The sequence below is a fragment of the Pseudorasbora parva genome, chromosome 2 (genome assembly GCF_024679245.1).
Source record: "Pseudorasbora parva isolate DD20220531a chromosome 2, ASM2467924v1, whole genome shotgun sequence".
NCBI lineage: Eukaryota > Metazoa > Chordata > Actinopteri > Cypriniformes > Gobionidae > Pseudorasbora > Pseudorasbora parva.
In genome coordinates this window covers 26,059,798-26,076,756 of record NC_090173.1, presented here as the reverse complement: position 1 = coordinate 26,076,756, position 16,959 = coordinate 26,059,798, and the positions used below count along the sequence as shown (strand labels likewise).

At 37.3% G+C, this 16,959-nt stretch overlaps 1 protein-coding gene across 3 annotated transcripts in view; it reads left to right on the top strand.

Annotated features, from left to right (window-relative positions):
• Positions 1-16,959, top strand: part of cacnb1 (calcium channel, voltage-dependent, beta 1 subunit) — a 72,898-nt gene that overhangs the window by 49,900 nt on the left and 6,039 nt on the right. For 2 of the 3 annotated variants that reach the window (XM_067413702.1, XM_067413720.1), the window contains 10 exons: positions 732-854; positions 1,350-1,486; positions 2,156-2,223; positions 5,188-5,333; positions 7,471-7,551; positions 7,639-7,697; positions 7,922-8,031; positions 13,365-13,516; positions 15,615-15,710; positions 16,049-16,234. In XM_067413702.1, the coding sequence (XP_067269803.1) occupies positions 732-854; positions 1,350-1,486; positions 2,156-2,223; positions 5,188-5,333; positions 7,471-7,551; positions 7,639-7,697; positions 7,922-8,031; positions 13,365-13,516; positions 15,615-15,710; positions 16,049-16,234 (1,158 nt within the window). Of the gene's footprint in view, positions 1-731; positions 855-1,349; positions 1,487-2,155; positions 2,224-5,187; positions 5,334-6,269; positions 6,299-7,470; positions 7,552-7,638; positions 7,698-7,921; positions 8,032-13,364; positions 13,517-15,614; positions 15,711-16,048; positions 16,235-16,959 lie in introns of all 3 variants that reach the window. The other variant, XM_067413711.1, reaches the window with a different exon arrangement.

Here is a 16,959-nt window from a genome sequence, read left to right as displayed (position 1 = left end):
GGATGGTTTTGGTTTACTATTGCTGAGGTCCAAGTAAGTGACAGGTTGCCCCGCCCTCACGCCAGTAAACACATTATCAGAAAAAAGATTTTTCTGCAAGTGAGTGGGGAAGGTAATGTTATAAAGGTTAAGAGGGCACATGAAAAAAAAATGATGTAGACAGATAAATAATTTATTATAATTAATGCAATATTGTCCGTTTTGATTTCATGGTGACTTCAGGGGTTCAGAATCAGAATTTTTGAGGAATATCAATACAAGCATTATAATTATTTTGATATAGCTTGTATTGTTAAAAATATTTTAAAATACACACTTGCTTTAAAAGCAGTTACTGATAAGACGAAATGCCCTTAAGCTTTTTTGGTTTGAAAAAATTAACATAAACTCATTAAAAATTGGTATTTTGTGGTACCATACCACCCCAGTCACAGAGACAGATATAGGTGAATGCTTTTTTTTGTAATGAATGAACACATTTAATCAGAGTGTTAATTGAGGCTTGTTACACAAAACATGTTGTTTACTGTTCCACTGGGATATGAGTTTGGAAGTCCTGTAACGTTCTGGAGCATTATTCCATCCTCTTCACTGTATATATGATCACTTCCATATGTTAGCTGTAAATCCAATCACATTACCTGATGTGTCCTTCCTTCCGCTCTGGATTGTTTCATTCTGTGTTTTAATTCTCTATTTGACCTCCATTTATCTCCACTTTCTCTCCGAAGACCAAGCCTGTAGCGTTTGCGGTGAGGACTAATGTTGGCTATAACCCAGGCCCTAATGATGATGTGCCGGTTCAGGGCATGGCCATCTCTTTCGAACCCAAAGACTTCCTACACATCAAAGAGGCAAGATAGACACATTTCTCTTTGAAAGTGTTGTAAGCCATTTAACTTTCACTGGTAAAATGACAGACACCACAGACATCACATTTCTAAAATTTCAAAATATCTGAAATTACTTACAGCACATTTAATCTGATTTATTATTCAATATATTTACAGATATGTGTTCATACACTGTTGGAAAAAAAGTTTCAAAAGGGTTTAATATAGAACTCCAGGGTTCTTGAATTTATTTTAAAGAACTTTTCATACCAAAAAGGTTACAAGAAATGTTATACAATGGTAAAGTATGTTTAATTTATACAATTTAATATAAAAAAGAATAATTGAAACTAAATTCACAAAGTCACTCCATGGGAACACTTCAAATGTTCTATATGATCTATAGAACCTTTTTTTTTTCTGAGAGTGATATCTGTATCTGCAACGTACACACAATTCAGAGGCTGTGTTCTCACTTGTGTAATTTTGTATGTTTGTGTGTTTTTCTATTAACAGAAGTATAATAATGACTGGTGGATCGGACGTTTGGTGAAGGAAGGATGTGAGGTGGGGTTTATCCCCAGTCCAGTGAAGCTTGAGAGCACCCGTCAATTACAAGAACAGAGAATGAGACAGAACCGCCTTAGCTCCAGGTAACAGCCAATCACAGTGAGCCTGTATTTGCGGCTTGTGCTGCTGCAGTTATACTGTTTATACGAGCTATATATTAGTAGCCATGCTACCATTCTAAAGTAGTTTTTAAGAAAATGTATAATTTTATTTAGCAAGATAAAAAATGCTGTTTATTTTACTTTATATTAATCAAAGAATCCTGGAAAAATAAATTTTATAAATAAAATCAAAACCTTTTTTTTAAATATATAAAAATAGAAAATAGTTATTTTAAATTGCAAAAATATTTCACATTTATTATTGTTTTACTGTATTTATCAGGGCCTCTTTTTGATCATGTTTGAATGGTATTATTGTTTCCACAAAAATGTGAAGAAGCACAACTGGTCTCAATGTTTTTTGAGCACCAAATCAGCATATTAGAATGATTTCTGAAGGATCATGCGACACTGAAATGTATGTAATGAAGTAATGCTGCTGAAAATTTAGCTTTAACATCCCAGGAATAAATCACACTTATCACTAAATATATTCAAATAGAAAACAGTTATTTTAATTTGTAATACTATTTCACAATATTACTGTTTTTACTGTATTTTTGATTAAATAAATGCAGCTTTGGCGAGCATAAGAGACTTTTGACTGTATGCTTTAACTACTTTCCGTTGATCTCGCCATCTATTTGCCAGTAAGTCTGGTGGAAGCTCTAGTCTGGATGTTGCCACAGGTGCCCGGAGGCCCACTCCACCTGGAACAGGTATGCTCAGACAATAATGCTGTCAGTTTTTTGGTTCTGTTGTGACGGAGATATGACATGCCTGTTCTTCTAAACACACACACACACACACACACACACACACACACACACACACACACACACACACACACACACACACAGAGAACATCAACTCAACTGGGTTCACATTGAATACAGTTACAGTTAGAGCATCCTGTTAGGATCCCCTCTGCCCTCCTCTCTTCCCTGTTATCACTCATTCTTCTAGTCTGTTGTTTTTCTTCATTCCTTTTCTCTTTATTGTCAACATCTGTAATTGTAGTTCCAATTCTTTCTCACATTGATCTACCAGTGGTTCATGTGATTTATCATGGCTGTGTCTGGGAGTATGGTTGTAATCAGGGGAATTTTCTCAGAAGAGACATATGCATACTCGGAAAAACTGAATAAAAAACATGTCCAATACTCAAATACTCACCTAAAGGATTATTAGGAACACCATACTAATACTGTGTTTAACCCCCTTTCACCTTCACACCTTCAGAACTGCCTTAATTCTATGTGGCATTGATTCAACAAGGTGCTGAAAGCATTCTTTAGAAATGTTGGCCCATATTGATAGGATAGCATCTTGCAGTTGATGGAGATTTGTGAGATGCACATCCAGGGCACGAAGCTCCTGTACCACCACATCCCAAAGATGCTCTATTGGGTTGAGATCTGGTGACTGTGGGGGCCATTTTAGTACAGTGAACTCATTGTCATGTTCAAGAAACCAATTTGAAATGATTTGAGCTTTGTGACATGGTGCATTATCCTGCTGGAAGTAGCCATCAGAGGATGGGTACATGGTGCTCATAAAGGGATGGACATGGTCAGAAACAATACTCAGGTAGGCCGTGGCATTTAGACAATGCCCAATTGGCACTAATGGGGCCTAAAGTGTGCCAAGAAAACATCCCCACGCCATTACACCAACAGCCTGCCCAGTGGAAACAAGGCATGATGGATCCATGTTCTCATTCTGTTCACGGCAAATTCTGACTCTACCATCTGAATGTCTCAACAGAAATCGAGACTAATCAGTCCAGGCAACCTTTTTCCAGTCTTCAACTATCCAATTTTGGTGAGCTTGTGCAAATTGTTAGCCTGACAAGCCAGACCCACATCAAGATGTTTGGTCTGGAAACTCACCATAGACAGGGCTCAATCCGAGGGGCGGGATAAACGCTTGTCTTTCAAACTCGAAAGCCGTTCGCCAGTTTCTGTGTTTACTAGGATGCGTCTAGATTTCTAGGCTAGCAAATTGTAGCCTCTTTTTCCTATTTGTAGTGGTGATGAGTGGTACCCGGTGGGGTCTTCTGCTGTTGTAGCCCATCCGCCTCAAGGTTGTGCGTGTTGTGGCTTCACAAATGCTTTGCTGCATACCTCAGTTGTAACGAGTGGTTATTTCAGTCAAAGTTGCTCTTCTATCAGCTTGAATCAATCGGCCCATTCCCCTCTGACCTCTAGCATCAACAAGGCATTTTCGCCCACAGGACTGCTGCATACTGGATGTTTTTCCCTTTTCACACCATTCTTTGTAAACACTAGATATGGTTGTGCGTGAAAATCCCAGTAACTGAGCAGATTGTGAAATACTCAGACTGGCCCGTCTGGCACACAAAAACCATGCAACGCTCAAAATTGCTTAAATCTCCTTTCTTTCCCATTCTGACATTCAGTTTGGAGTTCAGGAGATTGCCTTGGCCAGGACCACACCCCTAAATGCATTGAAGCAACTGCCATGTGAATGGTTGATTGATAATTGCATTAATGAGAAATTGAACAGGTGTTCCTAATAATCTTTTAGGTGAGTGTAGATGCACTATATAGAAGGCACGGGTATAACACAGATAGATTCAACACCATTAGCGTAACAAACGTGACACTAAAATGATGCAATAAACAAAACTAACATTCAATGTAAAAAAGAACACAAGGAAGAACTTCCTGGAAGGTCCTTTTACTCTTTTTCACTTTATCTTTGAATTTTCAGTAAAATTACATAAAATGTAATTCTAAACCATTTCCCGTTTTTACTAAACTGGGTAAATCCAGCCTAATCTGCTGGTGATCACAATCACAGACTGTCTTATCCACCTAGAGCGCTATTGGTGGGTTTAACACAACGACAGATTGAGAAGCGATGGGTCATTGGCTATTGATCATGCCTCTTGTGGTCTGATTGGTTGAAGGACTATCCAACTGCGTACAGAGTTATTTGAATAATGCTCGTTTATCACGCCTCTTGTGCAATAAAAATACAGAGCAGACTCCCCAGACCAATATTCAATCTGAAATTGAGCCTGGTCTGGTGATAGCCAGACAATGTTTTTACTGTATTGGTAAGGTAACGAGGTAATTGTAAGGAACTAAACTAGTTTTAGTTTTAAATATATAGCTTTTTTTATTCCTGTAAAAATGTTCATTTATACAGTTAATTATTGTTCATTATTGTTCAATCAATGTAAAAAAATAAAAAATTACAACTTGATGAGACTTTCATGTGCCTTTTTTTTTATAAATAGTATGTTCATCTCTAAATATTAAAATATTGCATAGCATGTTGATAGTTGTAGTCTGTTTCCTAGTCCTTTAACCAATTAACCATAAACATCAAATGAAACTGGAACATGAATTTATTTATTTAAAAAGAGAAAGGATTCCACAAAACATGCCACTGTTTGTACTTTTCTAAAAGGTGTTTTTTTTGCTTTTGCTTTTCTTCATTTTTAAAACACCTTCTGTGTTATTTTCATCACCTTTCTGACTTCTGAGCAAAGTCTGTACATTATGCTGCTGTTCTTCCTCTCTTCCTCATTTCTCATTTTCTGTCCATTTCCCTCTTCTTTCACTCTCATTTCCTTCTCTATTTCTGTTTTCCTCCCCTTTCTGGTTTTATCCTTTCATTAAAACCCGCCCACCTCCCAATCGGTCCCCTAGCTGACTTGTCCTCGGGGCTTTATGACGATGCTTTGGATTCGGATGTTGAGGAGGTGGAGCCTGCCGACACCCGTGACCATAAGGGTGTGGGCGGAAGTGTCACCTCCCCTCAAGGCAACCTACCCCGCCTCCCTTTCTTTAAGAAGGTAACCCCTGGTGATAACCCCAGAAAGCATCAATAGAGCAGCCTCCTTCAGATCTGACTAATAGTCCGACTCATCCCTAACCAAGCACCTTCTGTCTCTGAAACTTGTCAGAAATCTTTGCTGTTCATGTGTGTTAATGTGACTAAGTGAATGCATAATTAAAAGTATTTCAGCCAAAAAATTATCTTTCATCATTTACTCACCCTGTAGTTGCCAGAAAAGACCCTCCATACAAAGAAATAAATGAAAGTTATGATAATTAATATTAAAAAGATATTAATCTCTCTCTTCTCTCTCTCTCTCTCTCTCTCTCTCTCTCTCTCTCTCTCTCTCTCTCTCTCTCTCTCTCTCTCTTATCTTTCTTAATTTCTATGATTAAATTCAACAATCAATATTATCAGTTTTAAATATGTTAACATTTTTAGGCTAACATGAATGAGTTCTAAGAACGGCACCAGATAAGACTTTCGTTTTTTCACACCCAAAGCTATCATTTGGAAGCTATCATTTCGAAGACTTCATATATAGTGCAGTTAGAATGTTACTTTATTTGTGCCGTTTATTATTTCTTCACATCATTTAGTGTTCTATGGAAGAAAGTAAGTCATGGAACAACATGAGGGTGAGTAAATGACAGATTAACTGTGCATTTCTGGGTGAATCTAGATAGAAGACTCACAAATCCAGTAATCTGAGTTAAGATTTGTGAGATTGAGTTAATGTTGGGAGAATTATACCACCTGAGTGTTCAGTCAAGCCACAACTTATCTAATTCTTTAGAAGGTTCATATTTTCTTAATTTGGCCACATTTAAATAGTTTTTATTCATTTTCTCCCAGCATACTAAATTTATTAACAATTTGTCCCTAACAAGCTTCTGTTTGTCTGCTTGCTTGCCCTCTCTCTCTCTCTTGCTACGCATGTGTGGAATGATAGGTGGGCCTGCCAAACAGAAACAGAAATCGGTGAGTCATAGCAACAACAAACTTTTTGTTTCGTGTTTCTGTGTTTGTACTTGTTTTGATGATATCTGAGTCTTAGGGCTATTGTCATTGTGTCCCTGCATCAGCTCAGCAAATACAGCGAATGTATTTCAGAAAAAGGTCAGAAAAGACAAATTCTTCTATGCTAGTTTGTTTCTCTAAAGGCTTAAATGTGTATTGTTGTGGCATATAGACAAAGGATTTCTGTACCCGTCCTTTTTCCAATAAAATTGTTTGGAAAGAGGAACAAATGTCAGGTTGTATTAGTCTTAGAACTCTACAGGACATGCACATCTCATTCAGATTGAATCAAGAAATGAATGAATCTGGCCCATGTGTCCACCCACATGTGTGGACATACTGTCATCTTCCTGCCCATGTACACAAGATGAGGCAAAAACACCCTGACAGGTTTCCACGCTTTCCGTTTCCATTACTGGTCCGTGAAATAGAGTGTAGCCCACGCATGTAAATGCTGCCACAATGGCTGCTGACACAATCACACATGCACAGACGCCCGACTGGGAGAATTAGAGTATTCAAAATGATAACATTATATTGTAGTTGTTCCGGCTGTTTACAGATATTCCGGTTGTTCACAACTCTAACTAGGCCACTGATACTTTTGGCCATTCATATATTACATAACAGGGAAAGAGGAGTGGGGGGAACCACGGAAAATGGGGATTAATTGAGCAAAGGTCTCGGTTTTTCTCACTCACACTTCATAAAGTGAAGGACCCTCAGTAGGAGATGAAGAGTTTTTGCATCCTAAAAATGTTCTATAAAATTCTCTGTAAAGATTTATAATTATGTATAAGAGCATACATTTCAACTATACACATGGCTTAAATTATGATAAATGAGGTTTGATCGATTATAATTTATACTGAATTAATTTATTAGCCTATATACAAAAATATATAATTTATATTATATAATTTATCAGCTTCCCAAGAAATCCATTTTTGGACTGCCACTGCTAAGAATGTCAGAGAGATATAAAAAAAGAAGAAGACAAAAAAACAAAAATAAGACTAAAAAAGATTTAGGTCAGTTTTGGCAAATGTATATATAAATCTTTTTTTTTTTTTTTTCATTTCAAAACATCTTCAGTCTTTGAAGAGGCTTTATTTTGTGTATGAACTTTTCAGATGGAACATGTTCCTCCTTACGATGTGGTGCCTTCCATGAGACCCATTATTTTGGTGGGACCATCTCTTAAAGGCTACGAGGCAAGACAATATATCTCTCTAAAAACTACATTTTTAACTTCAGTCATGTAGTTCATTTTGTTCAGGTCTGTGTTTGTTACATTGCAGGTGACAGATATGATGCAGAAAGCACTCTTTGACTTCCTAAAACACAAATTTGAAGGCAGGTGGGTATTAAAATATGCATGTCATGATCATAATGAAGAAATTAAATATATATATATATATATATTTTTTTTCTCCTCATCATGAAATTTGGCAAGACCTGTTTTATCAAAGAGAATGTTAATATCAATGGCAAAGTTCTGAGTGGATTATTAATGCTGGAAATATCACAATACGCTCATGCAGTAATTGGCATACCATGGTAATGGGTTGTTGTTTGTTCCAGAATATCCATCACCAGGGTGACAGCAGACATCTCACTTGCCAAGCGTTCCGTCCTAAACAACCCCAGCAAACACACGATCATCGAGCGCTCCAGCACCAGATCCAGTCTGGGTATGAAACACGCCTGCACACAAATGTAAAACTGCATCTGAAAGAGCTCCCTCATGTGGTCGTAACGCCTGAGCAGACTAAATATGTAGTTTAGCAGCAGGCTAAATGACCAAAATCTAATGTTTTGCACCCATGTTAGTCCAAGCTTTTAAGAGCACACAAAAAAGTTAAGCAGATTTCAAAATACAAAGCTATTCACATTGAAAGCAAAACTGTCTGTTTGTTGAAATGAATGAAATTAATTAATTCTGCTTGTATAGAGAAAAGAAGTTCACATACTATTTAAGAGTTTTATATTAGAAAAAAACAGACAAAGAACATAAAAAGACTTTTTGGTGGACGTGCTCTCTGTGCAAACAGACATTTAGATTACTTTTAGAGAGGTGAAAATATGCTTGTCAAGCAAGCTCTGTCAGTTTTCACTAGTGTTCACATTCTCTCTGTTTTCTAAACATTTTTCTTAGTGTTTCATTCTCTTGCTCTCTTACATCATGTCTTATCTGGCTTTTTTTTCTTCTCTTTTTCATCCTGTTCTCTTCCGTCACACCTTCCCACCACACATTTCTTATCTCTCTCTCTCTCTTTCTCTTCACCTCAGACGTACTGGGTACGTATCTAATCATCCCACCATTTTTCCCTTCATGACTATCCATCTGTCGATTCATCCATTTATCTAACTCCTCATCCATCTGTCATTTTACTTAACCCAGTACCTTCAGTTTGGTGTGAACAGTCTTAGCTTGTCAGCTCTGTTGTAGTGTTATTAACTAAAAATAACCACACTACTGACTTAAATCCATAAGTACTATTATAAAACTCTAGATGGCTCAAGCTGATTTATCCTGAAAGGGTTAGTTCATCCAAAAATGAAATTTCTGTTATAATTACTCACTCTCATGCTGTTCCAGACCCGCAAGACCTCACTACAGTGGTTCTACAATAATTTTATGAAGCGACAAGAATAGTTAAATAATAAATAACAACTTATATAGTGATAGCCAATTTCAAAACACTTTCAGAAGCCTTGGAGCTTCGACACACTTATTTAAACATTGATTCAAACAACGGTTTGAAGCTTTACGAAGCAGTTTTTTTAAATCAGCCATCACTATATAAGTTGTTATTCAGGGGGGGTTTTTTGCGTACAAAAACTATTCTCGTTGCTTGATAAAATGATTGTAGAGCCACTGTAGTGAGATGGTCTTTGTAACGACATCTTTAGTGCCTTTTATGGGTCTTAAAAGAGGAATTGACATTGGTGTCAATGAAAGCCTTTCTGAGCCATCGGATTTCAACAAAAATATCTTCATTTGTGTTCTGAAGATGAACAAAGGTCAAATGACATGTGGGTAAGTAATTAATGACAGAATTTTGCTTTTTGGGTGAACTAACACTTTAACCTAATCTGTTAGCAATCACATTGGCCCTCATTTATCAAAAGTGCGTATACCAAATTTCCAGCGTACACCTTGCCTACACCCAAAACCACAGTGACGTTGAGATTTATCAATATGGACGTTGGCGTACGGCACGCTCAAATCCTATGCCAGCTCAGGAGGTGGTGTACGCACGTTTGAGTTAGTGCGAAAATGCGCAGAAAAACAATTCCCAACACCACAAAACGCACTGACAAATATATGCTATATGACCCACTGTAAAAAACAACAACAACATCGTGATTATAAAATTTTTGTGCAACATGGACTTTAATGTTTAATTTATGTGACTTAACCAAAGCATTTGATTTGTAGGCATATGTATTCCTCCAGTTGCGAGCCTGTGCGCTTTACCTGATGGTTAAGCGTTAGGCCCGGCAGCTGCGCACGCACTGCGACTGAAAATAATTCAGACTGACAAAATAATAAACATGACATTCTTCTTTTAAATAATAATAATAAAATAAATAATAACAACATTCTTCTTCTAAATTACAATAAGCGTCATTAATAATAAAATTCATAATAATAATAAAAAGAAGACTTATCTGACAAATTATTAAGACAATCTTACAAATTGTCATGCAATTATTAACGTGAATGAATAATACATCACATCATCATCACTATCGCACACCCCAATATATGTGCCGTGATACGAAATTAAATGCTAATTGTTTCAAAACACATGCTGTAAAATAATGCATTGTGATAGATCATTTCTCATCCAAACAGCTATTTAAACTGCTGGAGTGCGCTTCTCAACCTCCACACTATTAACAGTATTCGTAATTTGGGTCCATATTTTGTTTTTGTGGGTGCCTTTAATCCCACTCTTTAAACTCCCAAATAAAACAATTCATTTTTTCCCCCTAGTGATGGTCTCGATCTTCACGTCAGAGAAGTTTCGCTTCTTTGCCGTCTTCCGTGTGTCGATGGCGTAAAATGAGGGCGTGGGGAGGCGGAGACTTGAATAGGGGCGTGTTATTCTAATTACGATCGTTTTCAGCTGCAGCATTTATCAAGGGCAGGTATTGCGTAAACCTGGATTGCAGAGGTGCGCACAGCTTCATAAATCAGGCGGTGAGAGGAGTGCAAGCATAATCTTACGCCAACATATATGCCCGTTTCTATGCAAGATTGAAAGATGAGGGCCATTGTCTTTAAAGGGCACATCTGATTGGTTCCTGTTGTGTCAGCAACCAATGATTTTGCTGCTCAACTTTCAAAAGTGTTTGCTGTAGCAGTTTGCAGTGTGCTTTCAGAAACCCTTCCCTAGCACCACCTGTATAGATTTGCTATGGGTAATTTATGTATGCTATATTGTGCAGTATCAGTATGTGTTCTTGCAGCGTGTCATATGTATTGGCTGTAGCAAGTCCCATACTTGCTCTGCAGCAGTACCAATAACTGTAAGCAGAACCGTAAGAACTGTAGCAGATCTATTCCACCTAGAACGAATACATTAACATTGTCATATGCATTACCATGACAAACTAGACTGGGCAAACCCAGCGTAATCTGCTGGCGATTTGATTTCGCCCTGCAACTCTGGAAACCTGTACATTAATTTCTACTGCTTCTGTTAGACTTTTGTGGGACCCAATCACAACCTGGCACGATATTGGCGGGTTTAACATGATGACAGACAGAGAAACAATGGGTTGTTGCCAGTTGATCACGCCTCTTGTGGTTGGTTGAAGGACAATCCAAATTGCATATGGAGTCATTCAAATAATACTTGTTGATCACACCTCTCGGTTTCTTGATTCTTTGAATTAAGCTTTGTCTGGTGACAGCAAGACAAATGACAAGCACTCCTAGAGTTATGACAGGCCTAATTGACAGGCCTAACTGTTTGGAAAGTGTAGTTATTGTTGCCAACACAGTGTGTAGGCTAGTGGTGTAGTTTTTTGTGACTTTGTATTGCACATATAGCTTTAAAATTTAACAACCTCAGACGAAAATCACAATAAAAAAATGTTCTCTCTTTTAAGTCCTATTCATTCATTTAGATCCCAGTGACATGCATCTTATGGTACATTAAGTGAAAATGGGCTTGGCCATTGGGCTAAGAAAACATGTGTGTGTTTACATGAATTAATTTTAAATAATATTTGAAGATATTAAACATTTTTAGAATATTTTTCTTTTTTTTCTTTCTTTTTTTTGTTGCTGTAATAGGTTTAATGGTTTCGAAAGTTTGGTGTTTGTACTTAGTAAGATTTCCTTTTAAATTCATTTTCATTCTGCAAGGATGCATTATATATATTGAACCCTCTACCTTGAGTTTGTGTGAACAGTCTTAGCTTGTCGGCACTATATAACACAAACACACACACACACACACAGACACACCCACACACACACACACACACACACACACACACACACACACACAGATAGACAGACAGACAGATAGTGTATATGTAAATTTACTACAACAGTACATTTTCATTACTTGTTACATTACTTGCTCTGCAGAGGGGCCTGTTCAGATTATGAAGTACTCTGAGGGATCCAGGTGTTCCTCTTGTTGCGTATGCACTTAGGGGCCAGTTAAACAGCTGTTTCTCATTATTTTTATCATATTCATATTAATTAGGGTGCTTTTTAGTTATACTCAGCTGTGTTTGTAGTATATTTACATTTTACAGATACTGTCACCCTAATTGAGATCCTATTTATTTTGTACTGGACAAACAGTGTTCTGATTTTATAATAATAAAATATGTTAGTTTAACAGACATTGCCCCTTAAATAGCACAACTACATTTTATAACATTATTTAAAATGGTATGTGACTAAAATGTTTAATGGCTTGCAGATTTTGTACAATCTGTAAAATTGACTGAATGCATTGATTCTGACTCGCTGTAAAAAGTGTTATGCCACTTCACATGTGACCCTGGACTACAAAACCAGTCATAAGAGTCCCCTTTTTGAATATAGCTGAATAAATAAGCTTTCCATTTATGTATGGTTTGTTAGGATAGGAAAATATTTGGCCGAGACACAACTATTTGAAAATCTGGAATCTGGTGAAATTGGTGGGGGGGGGAAAGGAAATATTGAGAACATTGCCTTTAAAGTTGTCCAAATGAAGTCCTTAGCCAGACATATTACTATATATATATATATATATATATATATATATATATATATATATATATATATATATATATATATATATATATATATATATATATATATATATATATATATATATATATATATATATATATTTATATTAATGGTAGGACATTTACAAAATATCTTATTAAAACATGATCTTTATTATTATTATCCTAATGATTTTTGGCATAAAAGAAAAATCCATCATTTTGGCCCATAAAATTTATTGTTGGCTATTGCCACAAATATACCCATGCAACTTATGACTGGCCACATATAGCACTTCATACCCACACATATCCATACACACATGCTAACTTCTGCAGACTGGCATGGATCACTGCAGAAAGCTGCACATAGTATGCAACCGCTATTCTGGAAACTACTATCTGTTCAGTGTTCAATTTACTTTAAGTTAATTGAAACTAAACTAGCACATGTACATGCTCACACATGCATATATTCAAGCAGACCATAATAACCCCCACGTGCATGTTATGTACTAACATGGGTTTGAGTGTGAAATAAAATTGTGAGGTGTCTTTCTGAGATTCATCGTTTATTCAAATTGAGATGTTTTTGTGTGTGTTCAGGATTCTCTGATATATAAAAAAGATGTTTTTCTGTTATTTTAGGAATGTTTTTATATTTTTCACTAGAAAATAAGACAAGAAACACATTAATAATATACATTTTTCAGTGTATAGATGAAAGATGAGGTGTGTGTGTTGTACATTCATACTTTTTTTCCCCGTCTGGTAGCTGAGGTACAGAGTGAAATCGAGAGAATCTTTGAGTTGGCTCGGACTCTCCAGTTAGTGGCTCTGGATGCCGATACAATCAACCATCCATCTCAGTTGGCCAAGACGTCACTGGCACCTATCATAGTCTACATCAAGATTGCATCTCCAAAGGTAAATATTAGCTACAATATACACACTACCAATCAAAGGTTTTGGGTCCATATGATTTTGTCAGTGTGTTTGGAGGAAAAAAAAATCTAATTTTTTTAATATAAAAAATATAGTAAAACAGTTTTGTACAGTATGATTAAAGTTCTTTTTTTTCTAAAGAACATGTCATTTTAAAAACAAAAAATGTTGTTACATTATACATGTTTACTGTCACCTTTGGTCATTTTAATGTATCCTTGCTATATAAAAATCATTCCAATTGGAAAATCAAATTCTTAAATTAAAAAAACTCTTTTACTGACCACAAACTATTTGTGTTCGACTATTTGTGGACGTTGTTACAACCCTCCTTTGACTGGTAACAATCTAAGGATTGGAGGAGGGGAACATTTTAAACCCAGTTCTGAATACCATCTGCAATGACCACTGTGTGTGATTAGAAAACGAGACCATGCAAATAGCTTCTTAAACAATAATTTAACTAATATTGAACCCAATAATTACTCACAAATGAATAAACCCATAATAAAGATGATAGAAAAACAAAAAACATACGTAAAAATAGGATCTGGGGAGAACCAAGAGAAAACCAGATTGTGCCAGACACGAAAATAATATAATCAAAACAGTCTTGCTAAATGGTTTCAAACTAATCCTAAACTAAGAAAAGAAAAAGTCTTCAGCATCTGTGACGCCGAAACAAAAATACAGGATGTGGCACAAACCCACCAACCTAGTGTGTCTAAATAATCAACCTTAACCTGCGTGTGCCCACGTTAGTGATGTTAACAGTGACACCAAAGCTCCGAAGCGTGTGTCAAAAAAATGAAACTATTTTCTGTGAAGCTTTGTGTCGATGCTTGATTCGTTCTATCAAAACCACGTGACCAATGACGTCCGAAGCTTCGTTTCACAAACACCCACGTGACTGATTCAGAAAGGTTTAAAAATGCGCGACACAGGGCGTGCCTGTGAGGTGTGTTGCGTTGCATTGAGAGGGGTTTTTGTATTGCGCGAGTTTGTTATGGACCCTGTTGCAAAGAGAGGGCGTTCTGAAATGTGGGAACACTTTCATTTGATTTCGCCCAATAAAGTTGATCATTTATTTGGCTTTTGTTCTGCCGCATATATTTATCTATTTATTTATTTAATCCACCAGCCTATGACTTCATACATTAGAGACAAGTATAGGCTTATCTTTCTATAATCATGTGAAAGTGTGTGTGTTTTTCCTTGTGTGCATGCATTTATTTAGCATACTTCCTTTATTCGTGAGTTTTATTTGTTTACAAACAGGAAAAATGTTCACATTCACAATACAAAATCATATCTATTGGTTTAAGTTACTAGGAGTATCCAATGGAACAGATTGTGTCATATAATGTCATATATAATATATTGATTAATTTATTAATCAATCCATTAATTCACTTTTTGCTTCAAGATAATGCGTCGGTTGCAAAACATTTTGCGACACAGCGCTTTCCCTCACTTTCACCAGCAGAGATCCTCGTTGAGCTCTGACTTGAAAAGCTTCGAGTAATGAACCTTTTTCTGATACAACTGTGCTGAAAGCTTCACTGGTTCAGAAAGCTTCACTTCGCCATCACTAGCCCACGTATGTCACATGAAATCTTATCTAGACCCTTGTCTTCATCCAGATTGAACTTCTCTTTAACATTATTCAAAAGGACTTCAAATATCTCGCATAAGAAGTTTTAAAGGGTAGACATGACAAAGGGCAAAATGGCAACACAAGCTAAGTTCAAATAAAAGCAACCCAAAAACAAACATAACAAATCATAATCAGAACAAAAAGCAGTCTCCTGCTTTGCAGCAGCACGTCACTTAAGAAGAGTACTCCACAGGTGTTGAGCATCAGATGGGATTAGAAGAGCACGCCCTCATGTCAGCACAGCCAATCACGTCCACAGGAATGATTGACAGGTCAGACAGCCAATCACCACCTGTTAAAGTGATAGCTCAAGAGACAGAAGGAAAACCTCAAAGAAACGGCGAAGAAAACCTCCCAAAATACTCTTGTGTCCCTAGGGACGTAACAGACATATTTGCTCTTTTGTTTCCCTCTCGCTATCAGGTGTTGCAGAGGCTGATAAAGTCCAGGGGTAAATCTCAAGCCAAACATCTCAACGTCCAAATGGTGGCAGCTGATAAACTCGCGCAATGTCCTCCTGTGAGAATATTACTCTTGATTTCTTCTGATTTACATTCATGTTCACTTTTATGTACATAAATTCACACTTTTTGGTTTTAAGGCAGTGAGAAAGCTGTCCTGAGTTTTTTGCTCACTCTTCTCCATTTCCTTTTTTCTTCATTCTATGTTTCTTAGACTCATACAGGACTTTTTCATTTATGTGCTCACAGATTTCAGTCTTATCTAGTCATATGCTAAGATAGAGAAAATATATATAGAGAACAGAGAAAATGTAATGTAATTGTCTCCAACATGTAAACTGTACAATTGCCTTGCTCAGTATTTTCTTTTGAAACATCTGCTTTTCTTTTTTTCAGGAGCTTTTTGACATAATATTAGATGAGAATCAGCTGGAGGATGCATGTGAACACCTGGCTGAATATCTGGAGGCCTACTGGAAGGCTACACACCCTCCGAGCAGCAACCCACCCAACCCTCTGCTCAATCGCACCATGGCCACAGCCGCCCTGGCGGCCTCGCCTGAACCCGTCTCCAACCTGCAGGTACAGGTGCTCACTTCCCTGCGTCGCAACATGGAGCTCCTTGATGGCTCCCCCGCTACAGGGCAAGGGCAAAACGAAGAGGAACATGCCCTCTAAAGACGGGGCCGGGCTTACAATGGGATATTGAAGGGTCCAGAACCCATCTCTCAATATCTGAAAGTAACGATGGCTGCTCAAGAGATAGAAATGCCCATCTGTAATTCTGTTGTCTGTCTCTGCTCCTCTCCTTTGACTGATCTCTCAATGATATAAATAATACAACACATACACACGAACAAAACATCTCATTATCATAAGTTCGCCACAGTTCACAGTAACGCACACACTTCATCTCTTCCCTCATTTGATTTGCCTGCCGGACTTTTCAATGGCCTCTGGAAGACATAGTTCAGATCGCCACCCTCTTCCAGGTTGCCATGGCACCAGCCCTGAATTACCTACTCATATCCATTATCCTATTAACCCTGAGCTGAAATTCTAACAGACGCTTGCGTACATGCCAGTGTTGTTTACCCAAGGTGTGTGTGTGTGTGTGTGTGTGTGTGTGTGTGTGTGTGTGTGTGTGTGTGTGTGTGTGTGTGTGTGTGTGTGTGTGTGTGTGTGTGTGTGTGTGTGTGTGTGTGTGTGTGTGTGTGTGTGTGTGTGTGTGTGTGTGTGTGTGTGTGTGTGTCTGTGTGTGTGTGAGAGAGAGAGAGAGAGAGAGAGAGAGACAGCAAGACAGTGAG